Raw genomic sequence first — 19,896 nt, 5'->3', positions numbered from 1 at the left:
AGGGGCTTTGGGGGGCCCAGAAGGAGGGTGGGATGAGGGGAGGCATCTTAGGGCTCAGGCAGAACGGGGGCAGAAGGTAGTCGCAGGTGCAGGAGAGCGGGGACAGCAGCCCGCGTGGCAGGCGGGTGGTACATCAGGAGGCCGGGGCCTCCCTGCAAACTGGCCTGGCTCAAGAATTTGGATTTCGTTCCCAAGGCAAAGTGGACCACCACTGAAAGGTTTACACAGGGGGTCAACCATGTGTGTTGTGAGGGATGTGGGAGGGATGGCCCTGGAACTTCAGACCAGTGGGAAGGTTTTGGCCCAGGAGAAGCCAGGTGGGAGGAGTAAGGGCCTCGGCCAGGCAGGGATGAGGAGACAGACAGAAGCCAGAGGGCGACGTGGAGGGTAAAATCTGACCAGCTGAGGCACAGTTTCCTGGTGACTTGTGGGCTGAGACCATGATGTTGCCTGGCCCCCTGTAGGACGGGAGAGATTAGGAGGAGATGCCGGTTTCCAGTGCAGTCGGTGGATTTTGGGTATTTCTTTGTGATGGGTTTAGAAACTCACAGTGTACGTCTCAGCAGAAAGAAAGTGAATAGGATACAGCAAAGTGGTTTTATTTTTCCTCTGCTTATCTGAGAGTTTTCATTCCTCTAGTCTCAGCGTAAACTAGGTACAGAATTCAGAAAAGGGCTTTTCTTTCTCTCTGCTTCTTTATCTAGTGGAAAACCCACTTTGGGTTCTTAAAGGCCGAATAGTAGATAAAGATGCTATTTGCAAGTCGATCAAGAGTTCTCCAGAGATGCCGGCTCCCTCCTTGGGGGGCGCACATCACATGTTTGGAGTGTGGGTGGGCTCAGAGGCAGTAACTTTGTAATAAATGATTGGCTGAGACCAGCAAGTGACCATCTGTACAATACTTGTTTCTGAAGAGTGCGTCCCTCACTGCAGGCATGAGGCCTTCCATGAGGATTTCTGGTGTGAATAGAATTAATTAAAATAACCAAGCGGTTCTTTGCTCAGTTTTATGAAGCAAGTAGAACGCACCCCTTAAAAGGAGCTTCGGGTATCTCTCATCCTCTAATTGCTCCAAAAAGGCCCCCCCCCCCCGAGCGAGAGCACTAAGGTGTGTCGTGTCCTCCTTTCTCCCGTGGCCAGATCACTACCGGCTACAACCTGGAAGACGACCGCTGTGAGTGTGTGGCCCTGCAGGACTTCCGGGCTGGAGAGCAGGTGGGTTCGCGCGCTCTCGGAGCCCGTGGGCCGGCCCTTGGGTACTCCCCTGGCACTAAATAATTTTAAAAGGGTATTTAACTTAGGCAGAAAAACTTGAGATTCCTATTTAAGGGTTGTTTCCTGGAATACATACTGAGACCCAAGGTTGTAATAAACGTGCCATATTAGTCTAACAAAGTTTCGTGAAAAAGGTTCATGAACCCCCCTGCTACCTGCAGGGTTGCCGCAGCGTCTGGAAGAAATGAATTTCCGACAGACACTGCCTCAAACTCTTCTTCCAGAAGCCTCTGCTATAGTCGGCAGAGAGGAAGAGGGTGGTGGACTTTGAAGTGCTGTTGTAAAGTAACAGTCTGGCTGTCCCTGGGAAGGAGTTGGGGGCAGGGCAGCCGGCCGGCCTCAGGGGTCCGGCTCCTTTGTGTGCTCGGAGGCCCAGGGGATGCTCTCCTCACCCAGCCAGTCCCCAGCTCGCTGCACATGACATTCAAAACAGGTGCACGGAACTTCAGAGCTGTTTGTCTCCTTAGTGTGAAGTCGCATTGAGTACGTAAGAACTGACCCTTTGCCCTGCTCTGTACTGGGAATGCATGTTGAGTTTCTTTTATGTCTCTTTATTTTTTCTTTACTGCTTCTCAGATTTACATTTTTTATGGCACTCGGTCAAATGCAGAGTTTGTGATCCATAGTGGCTTTTTCTTTGACAATAATTCACACGACAGAGTGAAAATAAAGCTTGGAGTGAGTAAAAGTGACAGGCTCTACGCTATGAAGGCCGAGGTCCTGGCTCGCGCTGGCATCCCAACGTACGTAGAGAAAAATCTGTTCGCTCTTTCCTGTGGTACTTGAAATACTTCCAGGGGCATAGTGTTAAATTGGCGTGTTAATAAAACTTCCTGACTGTAGTTTGTCTAATCCCCTTTATCCCTTTTATACAGCAAATCCAAACCATTGAGTTGCAGAGTGACTTACCAACGTTTTCAGATAAATGTAATTGTGTCATTAGAAGTGTCCACAGCTGGTTCTGGGGGAAGTGGCCTGAAATCCTTGTTAAGTTAAATAAGTGCCTTGGTGTCATTAATGTCTTTCACCTTGAAAAGGTTAACGACCTGGATCAATTTGTTGCATTTAATTCTTTGCCACCATTAGTTTCTGTAAGGCAGCCATGATCCTCAGCGATTTCAAGAATTTCTGGTTAAATTCATGAAGAATTTCTTGCATTTGAGGTGCAAAATGATAAGACAAGAATTATGATGTATTAGTTCTCCAGGGAATGCAGGAACCATTCTTAATGAAAATGGATTATCCAGACCTTTTTTTTTATTGAACCTGTCAATATTTGATTAATGATGAAAGCATGAACTCAGCGTAAATTATCGTTAACATTTTTTAAGAACCATGGGTATGCTTAATTCTCTCAATGTGCTATATGCAACCTAAGGCCATGACATTTCTGTAGTTCAGGTGAGGAGTTGGGGTGACTCCTCCTCAAGGATGACCACACGAGTGTAGGCTTAGGGACTTACCTTCAGAGCAGTAGGCAGGGACAGCCGGGTCACTGATTTTCCTTCTTCCTCTCCTCAGTTCCAGCGTTTTCGCGTTGCATTTCACGGAGCCACCCATCTCTGCCCAGCTTCTGGCTTTTCTCCGAGTTTTCTGCATGACTGAAGGTAAATCATTTCAGGGGGAAAAAAATGATGTTGACTTTTTTTTAAATTCATGAAGTGGGAGGCCTAGGGATTCAGATTAAGGATAAAATTGCTTAAAATTAAAGCACTTTTTGGGGCAGGAGTAAGATGGCCATATTGGAGAAAGAAGAAATTGATCTGTTTTATCCTGGGAATATTATATTAAATCCTCGATGTGTTGTTTGTATGCACTTATGATGAATAATTCTCTGCTGCGTTGGAAGAAAATGTAAAATGTCTAACTATATCAAAATTCTGTATCTGTAGATGGGAGTGTTTGATATGCTTATTACCCAAGGCCGCAGAGCCTGATTGCAGTCACAGGGTACTAATGTCTTTAATTCAATCGGACAAGTTCATGGTCAGTTGACGCTGAACTCATGTGGTCGGCCATGGCGCACGTGAGCCAGACACGTCATTTGTTAACTAGCTTCTGTTGTGAATCTGAAATTGCCAGCAGGCCTTTTAATGCCAGGCATCCAGTTGGAGTAAATAACAGTGCAAACAGAATCTGTTTAAATTGCAAAATGTTCTTGCCTATAGCCTCTTATTTCAGGCACACAAAGAGTTAACTCTATGTATTGAGCATTCCGTGTATGTTTCCCTAAGACAAGCCATGTGGGGCTTCTTGTACTGAGATTTGACTTACTGAGGTTGTGTTTTCATTTTTCATCCAAAAATAGACTCCTCCAAATCCCCTGGTCACGAGGCTCCATTTTTAATTGTGTGTGAGCCTGCTGGTGTCGTAAGCTACCTTGGATCCTGCGCACAACAGATTGGGTGGGAACACGTGCGTGAGTGAGTGAGTGCCGCCTAACTGAACAGACAAATAAGCGTTCTTCTGAAGGAAGCTGTCCGAGTGCTGGGGAGAGGGCAGTTGGCGCCGGAGCAGAAATGCTGGCCGCTGCGGGGAGTCTGCTGGGCTCTGCCGTCCGGCTCCCTGGCTTCACTTCTGCATCCAGAGAAGTGCCACCCAGATCCCAGCTTGATGTCAGGATGGAGGTAGAAGCAACTTAGTCCTGAAACACAGACAGGCACGCATTTAGACACCAACTCCAGAACCTAAAGAGGTGCAAGATGCTCCTTGGCGCTTATACGAAGCCGTGTCGCCCTAGCCTCACTGTCCTCGAGTGAGAGCTTTGGTGACTTTGTGCTCTGGTAGTGGTTCATCAGTTCAGAGCAGTGGACACGAGTTAAGGGTTAACTGTGGGCTTTCCTTGCACATAATATAGGGGTACAAACTTGAATGTCACAGTTCATTTCCTGAAGAAATTTGTCACTAAGAAGGATGATGCTGATGATAATTCCTGTAATTTGGGAGCCACCGTGACGCTGCATGTGGTACAGACTTTGTTCATCCTCATCAGCCTTGTGGGAAGGAGATGGGGTGGTCACAGAGGAGAGCAACTTGTCCACTCAGCTGGCAGGTGACGGCCCCGACTTGGAACCCAGCTCTGCCGACCCAGAGCCTGCACCCCCGACACCCACGTGGCTTCTGCTGGTTTACACGGAGCCCTACGATGGCAGGGGGTCCATGGAGGGTCTGAGAGGGAAGAGGGGAGGGAAGCCTGCTCCCGGAGCTTTTGGTTCATTTCCTGAGTGTTCCAGGCAGGTTGATGGCCTTTCGTAGGTTATATATATTTCTCCAGCATGTGAAGTGAATCCAGTTTCACTGTTAAAAAGCAGCAGGGAGAAAACTCTGCTTCAGCCTCTGAGCTCCCCAACGTTAATTAAAGGGTATAACTCGGGTAGGTTGAGGAAGAAAACAAAAACAGTAACCTTGGTATTGGGGGCCTCTAGAAGGAAATTTCTTCCACTCAAAAAGCATTTTAAAAAGCTTCATTCCTTTGTAAAAAGTCTGTAAACTGAAGGATCAAAAATCTAAAAATCCTGAATTTCGTCATGATCTTTTGCTAACAACTGCAACTTAATAATTTTTTTTTAACATTAGATTAACTTCTGTTTTCTTTTTAAAAAACACCCTGCTTGAATCATTTTAGGTCCGTCGATTCTCTTTAGTGTCTCTTTAGTCACAGAGAGACAATTTGTCTTGTCAAGACAATTGATGGGGTCTTTGAATCACTCCAACTAATGCTAAGAAAAGTTTGGTTTGCTGGCAGCAGAAGTTCTTCCATTTGAATTGTAAATAGTGACAGCTGTGGGGCACTTTGCGCTGAAAGAGACACTGTTTCATAATTACATAAGAAGCAGGGGTCTGTTTCCTGAGCATGAATAGGATCGGCATGTTTTGGTCTTTTGAAGATAATGTGCCAGGAGATAAAGTGCTCAGAGCAGTTGCTGAATTATTCCCTCTTCTTAGATATATTTGAAGGTAACTGAGATGTTCACTTGTGTGCATTTGGAACTCCTGTGTAAATTCCTGACAAGTAAGGGATACAGGCACATCTTTCATTAACTAGGGCTTTTCCGTCCATTTTCTTGTTTCAGTTTGTGGCTTGCTCGTTGTAAGGCAGGGTAAGTAGCTTTGTCAGGTCAGCCGCCGAAGTAAGCGCCCGTCGGGTTTCGCTTAGAAGGGTCCCTGGAGCGTTGCTCTGTTGTGTGTCGTCACTGTTCACGTTGCTCACCTAGTTGTCTTTCTCACCCCGCTGGTGTGACTCCTGGGCTCACGTCTTGCAAGAAGGGGACTGTCAAAATAAGGGGTGTGTTGCTCCAAATCGTCTTTAAGAAGTGTCTTGCGAGACCAGCGGCAGGCTCTCAAGATCCCTCGTAGAACCCGGGGAGATGGAGGGCCGGCCACGCAGAGCTTGGCCTGGATTCCAGACCAAGAAGACCTCACCTCTTTCCCTTCCCCGAAGCAGCTCTGACTCTGCTCTGGAGAGCCTTGCCTGGCCGGTTGATCGGGGAGGACTTCGCACCACAGGAAGATGACATTGTTGGAGAAGCTGCTTTGGGAAGTGGTTGCTGGTTACGATGAGAAGTGGTGCTGTTCCCCTCACAGGCGGCTGTTGTGTTTCTTGCAGAAGAACTGAAGGAACATTTGCTAGGAGACAATGCCATCGATAGAGTCTTCACCTTGGGGAACTCTGAGTATCCTGTTAGCTGGGACAACGAGGTCAGACTGTGGACATTTCTTGAAGACCGAGCCTCACTTCTTTTGAAAACATATAAAACGACCATTGAGGTAATTAGACTGACGAAATGAGAATTTGTGCTTTGTCATGCTTTAAAAGATGTTTAATAAAGGATTCTTTCTTAAATGTAAATTACTATAATTCCTTAGCAAAAATCATTGTGTATTTGACATTATCATTCAACTTATTATTTTTCTATTTAACATGTTTTCACCTACCCAAAGAATCATATCGAGGCATTGTTGATTAGAAGATAACTTTTTAAAATTATTTAATACTTTTCTATAATTTTTAACTCGTATTATACGACTGATTTGTTGTACAACTCAACATTGTTGGTTTATTTGGTGGGGGTAGGTCATTAGGTTTTTCTTTATTTGTGTGTGTATTTAGTGGAGGGACTGGGGATTGAACCCAGGACCTCGTGCGTGCAGACACACGCTCTACCACTGAGCTGCACCTTCCCCCCAATACTGCCGAGTGTGTATGTGTGCTTTCACAGTTTGCTCTTGAATCACTAACTCCAAATGCTTCTCCTCGATTCACCCATCCATTCAGCCAGGGGCTCCCGGGGCTCCATCCGGGCACAAGACAGACGGTTTCAGAAATAAGTGACGTTTTCTGTCAGTGTCCAAGCACCGTTTGATTTAGGCTCTTCTGTTTTGTTTTATGGTAGTTTCCATAGGTACAATTTACATACAGCCAAGCTCACACTTCTGAAGTGTACGCTGGGATGTGCGGGTGCAGGCGTGCAGCCACCTCCACAGTCAAGTTCTAGAACCTTCTGTCACCTCCCCCCAACCCCATTTCCCTCTTGCTTCCTTCCCGGGTAGCAACCAGTCTGCCTTCTGTCACCGTAGTTTTGCCAGGTTAGATGTCTTATAATTATTTTTGCCGTGTTTCATTCTCCAGGAAGATAAGTCCTTCTTGAAAACCCAGGACCTTTCTGTCCGGGCAGCCATGGCCGTCAAGCTGCGCTTAGGTGAGAAGGAGATCTTGGAGAGAGCCGTCAGGAGCGCGGCTGCCAACCGGGAGCACTACCGCCGGCAGATGGAGGAGCAGGCCCCGCTGCCGCGGTGCGAGGAGAGCAGCCCCGGGCTGCTGGAGGGCGTGGCGGACTCGCGGCTGCCCCTGGTCCTGAGGAGCCTGGAGGAGGAGGCCAGTGTGCAGGAGGCCTTGACCCTCACGGAGGCCGTGCGCAGGGCCAAGGCCGCGGAGCACGGGCTCGTGAACGGAGAAAACTCTATCCCCAACGGGACCAGGTCAGAAAAGGAAAGTTTAAATCAAGAGGAAAGTAAAAGAGCGACTGGAGACGCCAAAGAACCTTCTTCCAACAGCGCTGAGGAAGCTAGAAAGTAGCTCCGAGGTCCTCCGGGGATTCAGTTTAGCAGAAGCTGAGGAACAGTCCGTTGTCATCGCTGTGTTCCCTTGTTCACATTTTTCTTTCTGCAGAGAGGAGAATATGTTTTTGCTGCTTTATATAAAAAATGATTTTTTTAAGTTATTTAAAAGAATCTAGCTTCCCTTTTTGATTAAGATTGCCATCTTGCTTCTAGGCCAAACGAGTTAGCAGGCAGCCCACGAAGGGGGAAGAGGTGCCTTGGAAGATCTTGCAGACCCACTGCGGGCAAATGTATTTTCTTCCTGGGGAAGAATTCAGTTCTTCCATCAGCTGGGCTTCTGTGGGCCTGTCATCCTGACAACCAGAATCAAAGCCTGCCCTGCCTCCCACCAACGGGTGGTCATGGTGGCGCTCGGGGTGTTCGGCACGGCGATGGGGCCCTTGGCTGCACAGTGGAAAACAGGCTTGAGGTTAGGAGACTTGAGAGTCTGGGCAAAAAAAAAGAATTTTTTTTCCTAAAAAAGTAACACCCCAGTACCAAAAGAAAATGTAAGGTGGCAACCTTATTTTTAATAGTTTTAAATGTTGACGATAACCCTAATTATATAAACACAGACACACACACACACCCCTAGTGATTTCTAAAGATTTGTTTACTTTTTGCGTTTTGTTTTACTGTATTAAGAACTTGTCCTTCCTCCTTGAATCAAAATAGGACATGCATCCTCCTCCTAATTTTAAATGTCGGCTCTGGTTGTAAACCGGTGTGTCTGTTCCCGGCCTTGGCGGTGGGGAGCTCTCATGTGCACCGCGTTGGTGTCCAAGGCGAGGTGGTGCCTGGCTTCTCTGGTTGTCACAACAGGCTAGAGATTTTCAAAACTACACTTTTGAGTAAAAAGCCTTATTAAAAGGAAAACATGATTAATATTTTTGTCTATTCCTTTTTGGAGTGCGGCGGGCCCCTCGAAGTGAGCTTTTATGCAGACCACTCTTCATGTCCACAGAGCAGGTTTGGAACCTAACCCCGGGGACTCAGAGATGGTGACAGCCCTGTGCCAGCCCCTCCCCAGCCTGCAGGGGTTGCTCAGGGAGGGCCGGGGGCACCAGGATCACAGGAAGATGAGCTCTGAAGTTTTAGGGGCAGTAGAAGCTTGGGGCAGCGTCCTAGGGGTGGGGTGGGGCTCACCCCTAGAAAGCCACCAGTTTCCAGGTTACGAATTGCCAGTCTTCCTTAACCTATAAATTTTCACATTGTCTATGCTGTCCTGTTAAATACATCACTTCTTTTGGAAAATGCCATGGAAATTATTCACCCAACCGTTTAGGTAAACATGGCTGCACACAAGTCATCTGAAGGATGTTCTCAGTGTTTCTCCTTGGAGAAGACACAGCTCTGCCGACAAGGTGCTTCGTCCTCTACCGGGGATCCAGCCTCACGGAGCGTGGTTCGTCAAGTGCACCTGCCGCCTTGGCCGCTAGCGGAGGGGTTTCATCTTCACGTGAGGTCGGCGCCTGTAACTCTCCACTGTTAATGTGAACACAATTTGAACTTCCTCCTAAGAGGATGCCTGGGGCACCAACTCTCCGATCAGCCCCATACCTGAGACACTTTACCAAAAGTGTAAGATAGTTTGGGAAACGTACATACTGATTTCCAAAAGGCAGAGGCACGGTGGTACCCAGGGAGCTTTCTGTCTGAAACATAAGCCCCAGAGATGGGAACGCATGTGACTAATCAGTTTGTAGGTGAGTTTAGCAACTGGATCAGCAGCTTTCAAGTCTAATATTAAATACGTCCTTTGAAAAACATACACAGTTCACACACAGAACAGCATCATGAGTTGGGGCAGTTTCTAGAATATTCCCTGGAGAAGACGAGTTCAGGTGGCCCTGGTCTGCAGTTGGGACAGGGCCCGGTCCGCACGGCCCTGCTGGCATGTGTGCGGAGCCCCACGCTCAGGCCTCAGTTTCCCCATTTTCTTGTGAGATGAGGGAGTGGTACTAAATTATCCAGAGTCCCTGCAAAAAAATTCGGAGATGGCTCTGTCCGTTAGTTCCCAATCCACAGGGTCTATTTGTTAAGGTTATTGTACCACAAAGTGATTATATAAATTAGGCTCCCAATCAGGGAGGCTCTGTGTGTTTGTGACCAAAATGGTGCTGATCAGAAGACTTTTGAGGTTGGGAGACTGTGTGTGTTTTGAACAACAGGGTTTCCTAGGTCGGGGAGGATGGCCCCTCGCAGGACCCCAGTGGGTCAGTGAGGCCACAGCGCACTGTGACACTTGGAGTCACAACTTCAGCATTTGAGGAAAAGTGATTAAATTGGCGTTGATTTAAATCATTGCCATCTGTCATGAAAGTAGACTTTCTCTCAAATCATTTTAAAGTTTACTTCCTTAGTGCTTTTGGATAAGAGGCTGTTCAGGCTAGTCTTTGGAAAAATGCCAGCGTCTGCTTCTGTTTCGTTAGGTCTGTGTGTTATTTGTGTAAACAGTTAGCAATTAGATTTCACCAGCTTAGAAAAGCCACCCCGTTTTTCCATGCTGGCGACAACTGATAGGTGATTTCCCCCAGTGGTTTCGAGAGGAGGCCCACAAGAAGAGGTGTTTGATTTTTTTTGAGAGATAGGGCGAGACATTAAAAATATAGTATTTCCAGGTTCCCAGTATGCAGGGTTGTGCTAGATTAAACATTCACTTTAAAATGAGGGAAATCACTTTCTGTAAATCATCACTTCCATATTTTTTTGGTGGTTAATGTATACATGTTGGAGTGAAAGAATTAAAAAAAAAAACCACCACCATCCAAAGAAGTACCTACCACTTGAGTTCAGAACTAACATTGCACTGGCTGTAAAGAAAACACGGAATCTTGGTTAGTGGTGGTCTGTTCGGGGTAGTGAGTTTCAGGAAGCCCAGATCTCAAAGTGCTGGCTGTAACCATGGCAACGGTGAGAAGCTTTTTATGTGATATATTTGGCCGTGTTGGTGTTACCATTGACCTGGCAAAATGAACATGTTTATCAGTAGGAGATAGCCGACGACCTGACCCAAGAATCCGGCTCACTGTCATTTAAATGTCAGCTTCAGGTAATTATAGAGTAGAATCCAATACCCTCCCTGGGGGTCACCCTGCTATTTTAATCAGCCGCACCTTATATAGCGTACTCCTCGAGTTCTGTGTGTAAATTGGCTTTGAGTAACTCAAATTGCATTTAGATGCACCGGCGAATTTGTCACTTAAATGAAGCTGCCCTGTGGGCCCTGAGTATCTGAAGAATTGTCAGGTGAAGGAGGGATGGGTTGCACAGCCGGGGCCGGTGGGTGGGGCCTGTGGGTGGGGAGGCAGATCTCAGCCGATGGAGGGGCGCTTCCTAACAATACACGTCGCTGCTCTGGACGTGGACATGGACATGGACGTGGAAAGGCTGCCGGCCGTCAGGAGTGACTGACGTGAAGAGGGTATTCTAAGTGTGCGGGGCACTTTGATTTTATTAGTCATCATACAGAGGATGGCTAAGACTGCCAGTTCCAGAGCACACAGTCCTGGGTTCCAGACGCAGCCCTGCTTCTCTCCTGGGACCTGGAGACAGTCCTTGGATGCTTCTGTACCTTCCTTTAGGGTATCTGGCACTTCCTACCTCTAGAGGATACTGGGAGGACCAGATGAGATAATGGATATAAAAGCTTCTGGCACAGTGTCTGCCACGTGCTAAACATTCAGTAAATGTGATTTACTACTGTTTTCTAAGTCTGAGCCACTCCTGGGAAGCAGAAAATGTTAGCGGAACTGAGGGCGGCAAAATTATCCCTGCTCTGCAGGCAGGCTGCTCACATGTGTCCATTGATAGGGGAGCTTAAGACCTGGACTTCGAAACACTTGTGTTCCTAGTGCAACTCCAGGTTCTGTGTAATTCAGAGACTCTAAGAAGCCCAGGCTGCCCCGAGGTGGTGAGGCAACCATCTGAACAGATAGATAGCCATAACCCCGGCAGAGCACACTGTGTTCAGGAGAGGGGTGTGCTCCATGCACTTGGGCACTCAGGGAAAAGGAAGCGCTGGAAGAAATGAATCTGGGCTTTCTGGGGTTCGTCTGTGAGCAGTGGGGTGGGGGCAGGGCAGTGCCAGGCTGAGGGGGCCAAGAAGTTGCGCCCCCCACCCCAAAGGAATCCCACAGGAGGCTCCTGAGCTGTGCTGGTGCCCAGGGACCTGGAGAAGAGCACCTGCAAATTTTACCTGCCTTGTAATGAATGAACTTCTTTAGTAGGAAAGATGTATCCATCGCCAGCTTCTTTAAACACAAATGCCACCGTTCGTACTTCCCATAGAAACAAGATGAAACGGCAGAGAAGCCTGTGTTCATGGGCTCCTTAGCCTGACTTGTGGAGTTGGGAAAGTTAACGCAGGTGGTCACACTCACCCCAGTGCCACCTCCTGGGCTTTTAACAGTCTCCTGATGCCCTCGACTCACCTGGACCCCAGACTCAGGCACACCTGTCTGTGCATGTCCAGACGGCTGTTTTATGTGTATAAATACAGATACATGTACACAAATGTACCTGTGTATATGTATATGTGCACGTGTGCACAGATTTTTTCAAATTCACATCCTTCAGTTTCAGGCAACAAAGAAGTCCCTGGGCGTGGCTGGGGACGGACTTCCCGCCGCTGGGGCAGCATGAGTGCTAGTGCGGTGGGAGGCCGGTGCCTTTCCTGCTCTCCTGCGATGCCCCAGTGCCGCGCAGCACCTGGCATGTCATGTGCTCTAAAAATGTTTCTCCGCTGATGGAACAGCTCCAACAGCAGGAGGCCTCCACCTCAGGAGCTGGGATGTGTACGCTCCTCCGGAGAAGCTTCAGGCTGACCTTAAAATCCTGCGCCTTTCCCCGGTCAGTCGGATCAAATCAAGGACATGTGAATGACCTCCCTTCTGCCTCCCCATCTATCCTCCCCACTTGAGAGGCAGGTGCTGTAACAGAAACACTGACATCAGTAACTCACTCTAGCAGCAGCTCTAACTAAGGTGGTGTTTTACAGAAAAACCTTTACAATGTTATTTTTGCAAACCTTGGGCACTGAGGTTCCGGGGTGGACAGCAGCCTGGTTGTGTGCGGTTTTGCCCCATGCTGGGGTGCTCTGGGAGCTGGTGACTCGGCGCCAATGACATTAACAAAAGCTCCCTGGTGTTTAGCCGGATTGGCCTGGCTATTCTGCATAAGTTAACTGGGTTGAGAACTCAGAGTGCCAGAAACCAAGTAACATTTGGCTTTCCGCTCTTCCTTGGCGGTGACGGAAGAGGCTCTCTCCTCCTCCAGGTCCTCACGTAGCCCTGGGACCCAAGTGGGCCAGTGGAGGGGCACGGTGAGCTGGGGCACCCATGGGACACAGCAGTTACTCCAGCCCAGTCTTCTCAGAGGCTCAGGACAGCAGAGAACTCAGACCTTCAAGGTGTGGGTTCTTCCCCACGGGGACCCAAACCGACTTGGTTCACTGCTCTCTCCTGCCTCACCCAGGTGGCAGAAGCCCTGTGTCCCAGATGACAAGACACAGGTCCAGTCACCTTGTGGAGCCGGTGGGAAAGTGAGACACGGGGGCCAAAGGGTCTCATCCAGTTTTCACTTCCTTAATCGGCTTTGATTCATGACGCCCAGAGATTCACCCAACATTTGTCTGAGTCTCTGATCTGCGCTGGGGGCACAGACAGGGTGTGGCCCGGGTGCTGGTTCCCAAGGAGTTCAGGAGGGGCAGGCCTGGCCCCAGCCCATCCCCCGAGGCTGGGGGGGCCTCCTAGGGGAAGTTTCGCCCAGACGAGGTCTTCAGGTACATCCCTTTTTCTCTATCCCTAACAGGAAAGAGACTGGCCAGGCTTTAAGTTCCACCATACCCAGAATGGCAGAGAATCTGTGGTTCTCTCTTAGCCTAGCGTTTCCTCCCTTTACCCGCCATTCCCTGTATCATTTCTGTTACCAAATAATAAAGAATTTAAGTATCTGATTTCTTTTCAGTTTAAGTGCTCTGAACACATGCTCAGGGAACTAGGATCTTCTTCATGTTTATAAATAGTACGTTTCCAGATTTTTGAAGATTCTAGGAATGAGGGCTGGAATTACAAGAGGGGACCCTAACATCATGGCTTTGGAGTGACTCGATAAATGACAATGAAATCCTTATTTCCTCTACCGAAACAGAAACGCGCTATGAGACGGGTGTGTGAGAGGATCAGCCCCATGTCTCCAAACCAGTCCACCGCCATCCCCAAATGCCAGCATTTCAAAAGCCACCTGTTAACGGTTTGCCTGGGCCACGCCCACTTCGGTCTCTTAAACGAACAATGAACAAGGAAATGGGAGGATCCAGCCTCAGTGACAGAGCACATCTGGGCATCGAAGCTCGTCTCCCGTGTCCCCGTCACTCCTGTGACAAGTTTTGTTGTTTCCCGCCCAAGCTGCCTTTGGCCAAAGTGGCTGGGCTCTCTGTCCATGGCATTTCAATGCCTAGAAAACCAAATGAACAAATACTCTCCCCTGAAACAAATAGAAAATGACTCCCCCAGGCATCAAAAAATTCTGCAGGGCATCTCTAAGGAAGCCAGAATTTCCAGCGCAATTAAATTGCATGATTGGATACAGGGGAAAATGCCATAATTGCTCACAGGTAGCAATTTATTAGGATCCATGTTACTTATGACATGTGTCAAGAAGGGCAGAGTTTATATTTCCTTGGACATTAACCTAATCTTTGAAACTCTAAAAGTTACACTTTTTGGTCATTAATTTTTTTTTTACAAGCAGAGATTTTGACAATTAACCCAGTTAATAAAGGTCAAATTTCAATTTTTTTCCAATTTCTGGAGCACTTAACTTATTCCTTTTTGAAAATGGGAAGATAGAGGATGATAAATATTTATTAAATGAATACAAGGATGTAGTTCTGTCAGGGTGATGGTTATAAAACAGCAGATACTGGAAGAATAGAATTGCTGTGTATCTGATGGGAAGGAAAGTAGATTACAAGCCGAGGAAATAGAAAAATTAAGCCCAAATAATGTGTGCAGTTAGTGGGCTAATATGAGTATATGCGCTTGTTAAATCATCTAGGGATTCTAGTCATTCAATTATGCAGACTTCAGGCTTCAACTATTGAATCTGCACATTTTGAAATAAGTAATTTCTGCAAACTTGCAACAAAGTCCAACGTGATTTAAGAACAAAAGGGTCACCCTCCAGGCTGCATCACTCAAATGAACCTACAGACAGACAGGCAAACAGAGCAATTAAGGCAGCGAAGTGTCTGTGACCAGTGGCCAAGGGCGCAGCTGAGTAGTGGGGAGCCTGCTCCCCTCCCCCACCCAGCCAGGGCGGGCAGCACCCCCAGGCTGGATCACCAGGTGAGGATGAGGAACAGGAATTCTGCCTTCTGTTCACGGCTCGGAAGACAGCGAAGTCCACCAAGTCCTCCTCTGCCGCCAGAACGAGATAAACCAAACCTCCCTTTCCACCCTCATCAAAATCAAACCCACGCCCCTCCCTCTGGCGTGGCTCCCCCCACCCCCCACCCCGCACCCTCTGTAGGAGCGCCTACCTGAGCCGTCCGCAGTCCCCGGCTCCGCTGCGCCCCCTGGTGGCGGCACCAGCCCGCCAGGAAGCGGCCCAGGGGCGGGAACCAAGCAGAGTTCGTGCACCTCATGCCCCTGCGTCGAGCAGGTATCTTCCCAGATCCAGCCAAGAACTCGATCTGAGAGGAGAAGTTTTGCTTGCACTGGGTATGTTTGGAGTTTGTTGTTGCTGCTGTTGTGTTGTATAAATAAACGCTTCTCAGTACAGATGTGCTCAACATTAAGGAATATATAAAACCTACATTTAACATTGCATCTGTTTATCCCGCAAATACCAGCAATGTGCACCGAGCCAGACTCTGCCTTCCTGCCTGTGCTTTCTGGGCCTAGACGTCTCCCTGCCCTCCAGCTTCGCGACCCTTAAAACTGTGGCTGAAGCCCCACGCTTCCGCTGCACCTTGCATCGTCCCCAACACGAGATTTCACTTTGCAGTTGATATGCGAGGCCCTGTTCACAGCTCTGTGCTCGCTGCTGCTCCTTGCACAGAATAGATGCCCAGAAAATGCCCAAGGACAGGAGATCCAAGCCATTTAGCTCAGCAAGAGGGCCTGAAACTGAACAGCAAAAAACAAAACAAAACAAAAAAGAACCCCAAGTCTTTTACAAAATATAATTTGGAAAATTGTGAGAATGGTGACTTTCACTCTAATGCTTTATTCCCAACAATTCCACCAACTTTTTGCCTGTGAACAGAGTGGGCAGATGGATGGATAGCGACTCACGAGGTGATTACAGACTTTCAGGAAGGATAGATAGCTTTCTCAAGGAACTGTGGTCTGGAGGCAAAGATGCACTCAGTTTGCAGAACTCCCGGCAGCAGCATGTCCCCGGGAAGGCGTGTTGTGCGCGGGGGATGCCACCTGCGCGGGGCGCCGCGGAAAGGAAAAGCAGAAGAGCGGGGCAGCAGCTGCCAATCCCGAAATACCCCTGCAGGCGGCAAACCCGCGGTAAACCTGAGCAGCACCTGATGCTCTCAGCCCTTCACGGGGCTTGGTTAAAATAGGCCGCTGTGTCTCAGCCAGGAAACTGCATTTTCTTCCCGTTGACCTCCTCCACGCAGGCAGGACCTGCCCCACAGGCTACAGGATGCCGCCCTCCGGGCCTCGCCCCTTGTTTGCCTCTCCTCCAGGCATCCTGTCCCTTCCCCTCCCTCCCGCTCCACCTGCTCTTCCTCCGTCCCCGTCCCCAGCACACGCCTTCTACCCCACCTCTCCTCTCCCTTTTCCACAAAAGACTGCTTCAGAGATTGTATTGTATCTACGATTCACCCAGGACCTACAGGGGGACAGGCCCCCCCCAAACTGGATGGGATCAGGGCTGGTGGAGGCACATCAGAGGGACACACAGGGGGTGCCCAGAGGAGGTGGTGTGGGGGCCTAGCCCCAGGAGGCAGCAGGTTTTCCCAGTGGACAGGCTGTTCTGGGGCTGGAGGGCTGAAGTGAAGGAGGAGCCCCCTTAGAAGGTCAGAGGCCTGTCACACCAGGTCACAGAGCCCCCCACCCCGGGCAAAAGAAACGGGGCTTTTCTCCTCTGGGGAGGGGGTCTCTGAATTTCGGGGAGATCTCTGTGGGGCCCGACACAGTGCACTGGAGTAGGGAGCTGCTCAGCTGTCCGCAGCAGTGAACCCCAGGGGAGGTGAAGAGGTCCAGCCAGGAGGCTCAGGAGCAAAGGCGGATCTGAAACGGGTGTCTGTGGGGGAGGGGCGAGCCCAGGGCCACTGGCGCCCCAGCCTGGGGGCTGGAGATGCCGTTAACCAGAACTGTTCCGAGGATGGGGAGCAGGTCTCCTCAGGGAGAAATCAGCCCTTGCCCTCCTCCGCAAAGCCAGCAGCGGCAGCGACTCAGTCCAGCTCTTCCACTACCTGATGGGGTGATTTGACTGGACTCCGGTTTCCCCGCCTGGACAACGGGACAGCAGTGAAAGGGCACGATAATATGTCAGCACTGGATCTGCACGCTCCCCGCCCTCCCCCAGCGGATGCACCAAGGAGCGTGGGGCTCTGCAGCGGTACCTTCCCGGGAAACAAATCGACGTCCTGACACAGCATGAAGGTTTAGCTCAGTTTTGGCAAATCTACCCAAATCTGAAGTGTCTGGGGACCCACCTGCGAAAGTGAGTCCCCCTGTAACCCTTTCAGGCTCAACACTGAACTGGCCTGTCTTCTACGTCCAGTTGTCCCTCCCACACCCCCTGCCTGCGCCTGTGCCTCCCGCCCCGCCACTCGGCCATGCATAAATATACATATATTTGTTTTCATATTCTTTTTCATTAAAGGTTATTACAAGATATTGAATGTAGTTCCCTGTGTTCTACAGAAGAAATTTGTTTTTTTATCTATTTTTATATATAGTGGGTAACATTTGCAAATCTCAGACTCTCCCGGTCTACCTTAAAGGACTATTCTCAGGAGTAGGTAAAGGCCCCTAGCCTTCCCCTAACCCGGCAGCAATACAAGAGGGATGGATTTGACTACATGATTTTAAAAACTTGTATGAAAAAACCCACCATAAACAAAGTCAAAATACTTTTTCTCCCACCAAACTGGCAGAAAATATTTACATTTGCCATGAGCAAAGGACTAATGTCTCTATGATAAAAAGAACTCTTAAAAACTGAGAGACGAAGTTCCAACAACGTGAAAGAAAAATGGGAAAAAGTCATGAACAGATGCTTCACACACAGGAAGTCCTCAAACATACAAAAAGTGTCCAATCTCAGTCATCATGGAGAAATGCAATTTAAAGCAACACTGACATAGCATTTCCCACCAGCAGACTAACAAAAAGGAAACTATGACCACACGTTCTGCTGGCGAGGCTGTGCGGAAACAGGTCCTCTCAAGAGCTTCTGCACTGGCGCTCAGGCAGGCCAGTGCAACGCCTGCGAAGGGAAACTTGGTGGCGATACCAGCAGAACAACACATGCACTCACCTGTCAGTGCAGCCTCTCACTTCCAGGGATCCGTCCTGAAGACACACCTGTAACATCAAAGATAGACGGACACAAGGTTATTCATGGCAACATTGTTTATCGCAAAATACTGGAAACCACTCAAAAGTTCAAAAATAGGAGAGGGGTTGGATCATCTCTGGTACCTACCCCCACACACGGGAGGAGGAAGATCTCCGTGAACTGAGGTAGAGTGATTTCCAGGTCGTGCTGAGAAGTGAAGAAAAGCCAAGTACAGGAGAGTTTCTGTAGCATGTGACCCTTCATGTGAGAAAAAAGGAGGTCTCAGGAAATACACTGACTCGTGCAAAAGGAATACAGGAAGGAAAGCAGACAGTAAGGGGGTGAGTTACAGGGAGCGGGGAAAAGAAGTGGGGAGTGGGGCCGGGGGGGCAGGGACGGGGACTGGGCGGCCAGGCTCTGCGTCTCTCCTTTGGTCTAGCTCTGACTCAGGACGTCTGCAGTGTTTCCCACATCCTCACTTGTCCTTCACATTTCCCCCCAAATAAACCAAAACAAACTGGGACATGAGGGGAGCCCCAAATGGAACAAACGCCCCCAACAATGAACCACGCCACATTACAAATGAACAGCACAACCACCCTGACGTGTGCGGGGGATGGGAGGAACTATGCTAAGTGCTTTGGAAATCAGTGTCCCGACTGGGTACCGGAAGGGCACGGGGGAAGGAGATGCACACAAACCCAGTCAGCAAATGCGTTTCCCACAGGGTGACAGGTCAGCAGTTCTGAAACTGCCCTCTACAGCCATGAGAAATGGGCAAATAACCTTTGTCCTGCAGATAGTAAGAGCCAAGTTTCTCACTGTCGGGGGAAGAAGTTACAAAGAAGGAAAAGAGGAAAGCTAACATGCTGCATGTGATCAGCATGAACTGAAGGTCCTTCCTGTATGCACGACGGGGAGACCTGGAGTCACAGATGCGTGTGCGTGTGGCTTAGCACACGTATAGCACATGTGTTTCCCAGCTCCGTCCACTGAGGGGTCCTGGAGGCAGTGATGCCCCCATAACAGTGAGCACCCTTGGTGCCTAATATTGGTTTCTAAGCACCATCCTCCAATAAAGACTCCCTGAAGAAAGGATCTCAGGACTAGAGCAGGGAAAATACAGGATGAGCTTGTACTGGGCATCTTGTTGTGTTGGAAAGTTAGGAGGTGGTTAAAAAATGATGGGGTCTTGTTGAGAGAACAACAAGAGCCAAAATGAAGAGGGTCCCAATAGCGAAACCAGAACAGTTTGTGCAACAAAATAAATAATGATAGCATTCGATTATGACACATAGAACACAAAAGATATGCACCAGCCCATACTGATATAAACAATCAATTCAATAAACAGGGAGAAGGGAAGTTCTTCCTTACAGTCAAATGCCTATTTATTAATGTAAAAGAAAACAAGAAAATACAAAGTCACCATTTGGCAAACACTAATAATTATTGCAGACAAGATCCACTGACGGATGCTAAAATTAATGAGTGAAAGTCTGAGAAGAAAGAGAATTTGTATGATCTCAAAGCACCTCCCTCAAGACACCTATTAATTAGAAAGGCAAGATAGGAACTTGACAGTGGAGAAGCCTGGCAGATGCCACCTTAACCAAGTGACCAGTGATGAGACAAGGACACCATGGAACCCGGGTACGAGGCCCCGAGCAGGACACATCGCTTCTGTGGGATTCTTGCCCCAAATGCACAACCTCCGTCCAGACCTGACATAACACCAGACAAACCCAAATTGAGGGCCCTTCTCCAAAAGAACTTTTTTTACTCTTCAAAAGCGCCAGGATCAAGAAAGACAAGGACAGACTTAAAGAACTAAAGTGATGTGGGGTCTTGGATGGGGTGCTGGAACGGGGCCAGGCCCTTGTGGAAAGGCTGATGACACTGAGTAAGGTGTGAGTTTAGTTGGCAGCAGCCTGTGACGTGCACTGCCCGGGTTTGCTCACTGCACCCTGGCCCTGCACGATGTGAGTCCGA

The 19,896-nt window shown here is 48.8% G+C and overlaps 1 protein-coding gene across 1 annotated transcript in view; it reads left to right on the top strand.

The window, feature by feature from the left end:
* The window catches only part of SETD3 (SET domain containing 3, actin N3(tau)-histidine methyltransferase), a 68,296-nt gene extending 60,037 nt beyond the window's left edge, over window positions 1–8,259 (top strand). The window contains exons 9-13 of the mRNA XM_031454291.2: window positions 1,141–1,215; window positions 1,852–2,018; window positions 2,797–2,882; window positions 5,882–6,042; window positions 6,905–8,259. Coding sequence (XP_031310151.2) covers window positions 1,141–1,215; window positions 1,852–2,018; window positions 2,797–2,882; window positions 5,882–6,042; window positions 6,905–7,351 — 936 coding nt within the window. The 3' untranslated portion in view covers window positions 7,352–8,259. The remainder of the gene's footprint in view (window positions 1–1,140; window positions 1,216–1,851; window positions 2,019–2,796; window positions 2,883–5,881; window positions 6,043–6,904) is intronic.
* The last annotated feature ends 11,637 nt before the right edge of the window (window positions 8,260–19,896 follow it).

This window comes from Camelus dromedarius, chromosome 5 (assembly GCF_036321535.1).
Source record: "Camelus dromedarius isolate mCamDro1 chromosome 5, mCamDro1.pat, whole genome shotgun sequence".
NCBI classification, from domain to species: Eukaryota; Metazoa; Chordata; class Mammalia; order Artiodactyla; family Camelidae; genus Camelus; species Camelus dromedarius.
This window is presented reverse-complemented; position numbering and strand designations above follow the sequence as displayed.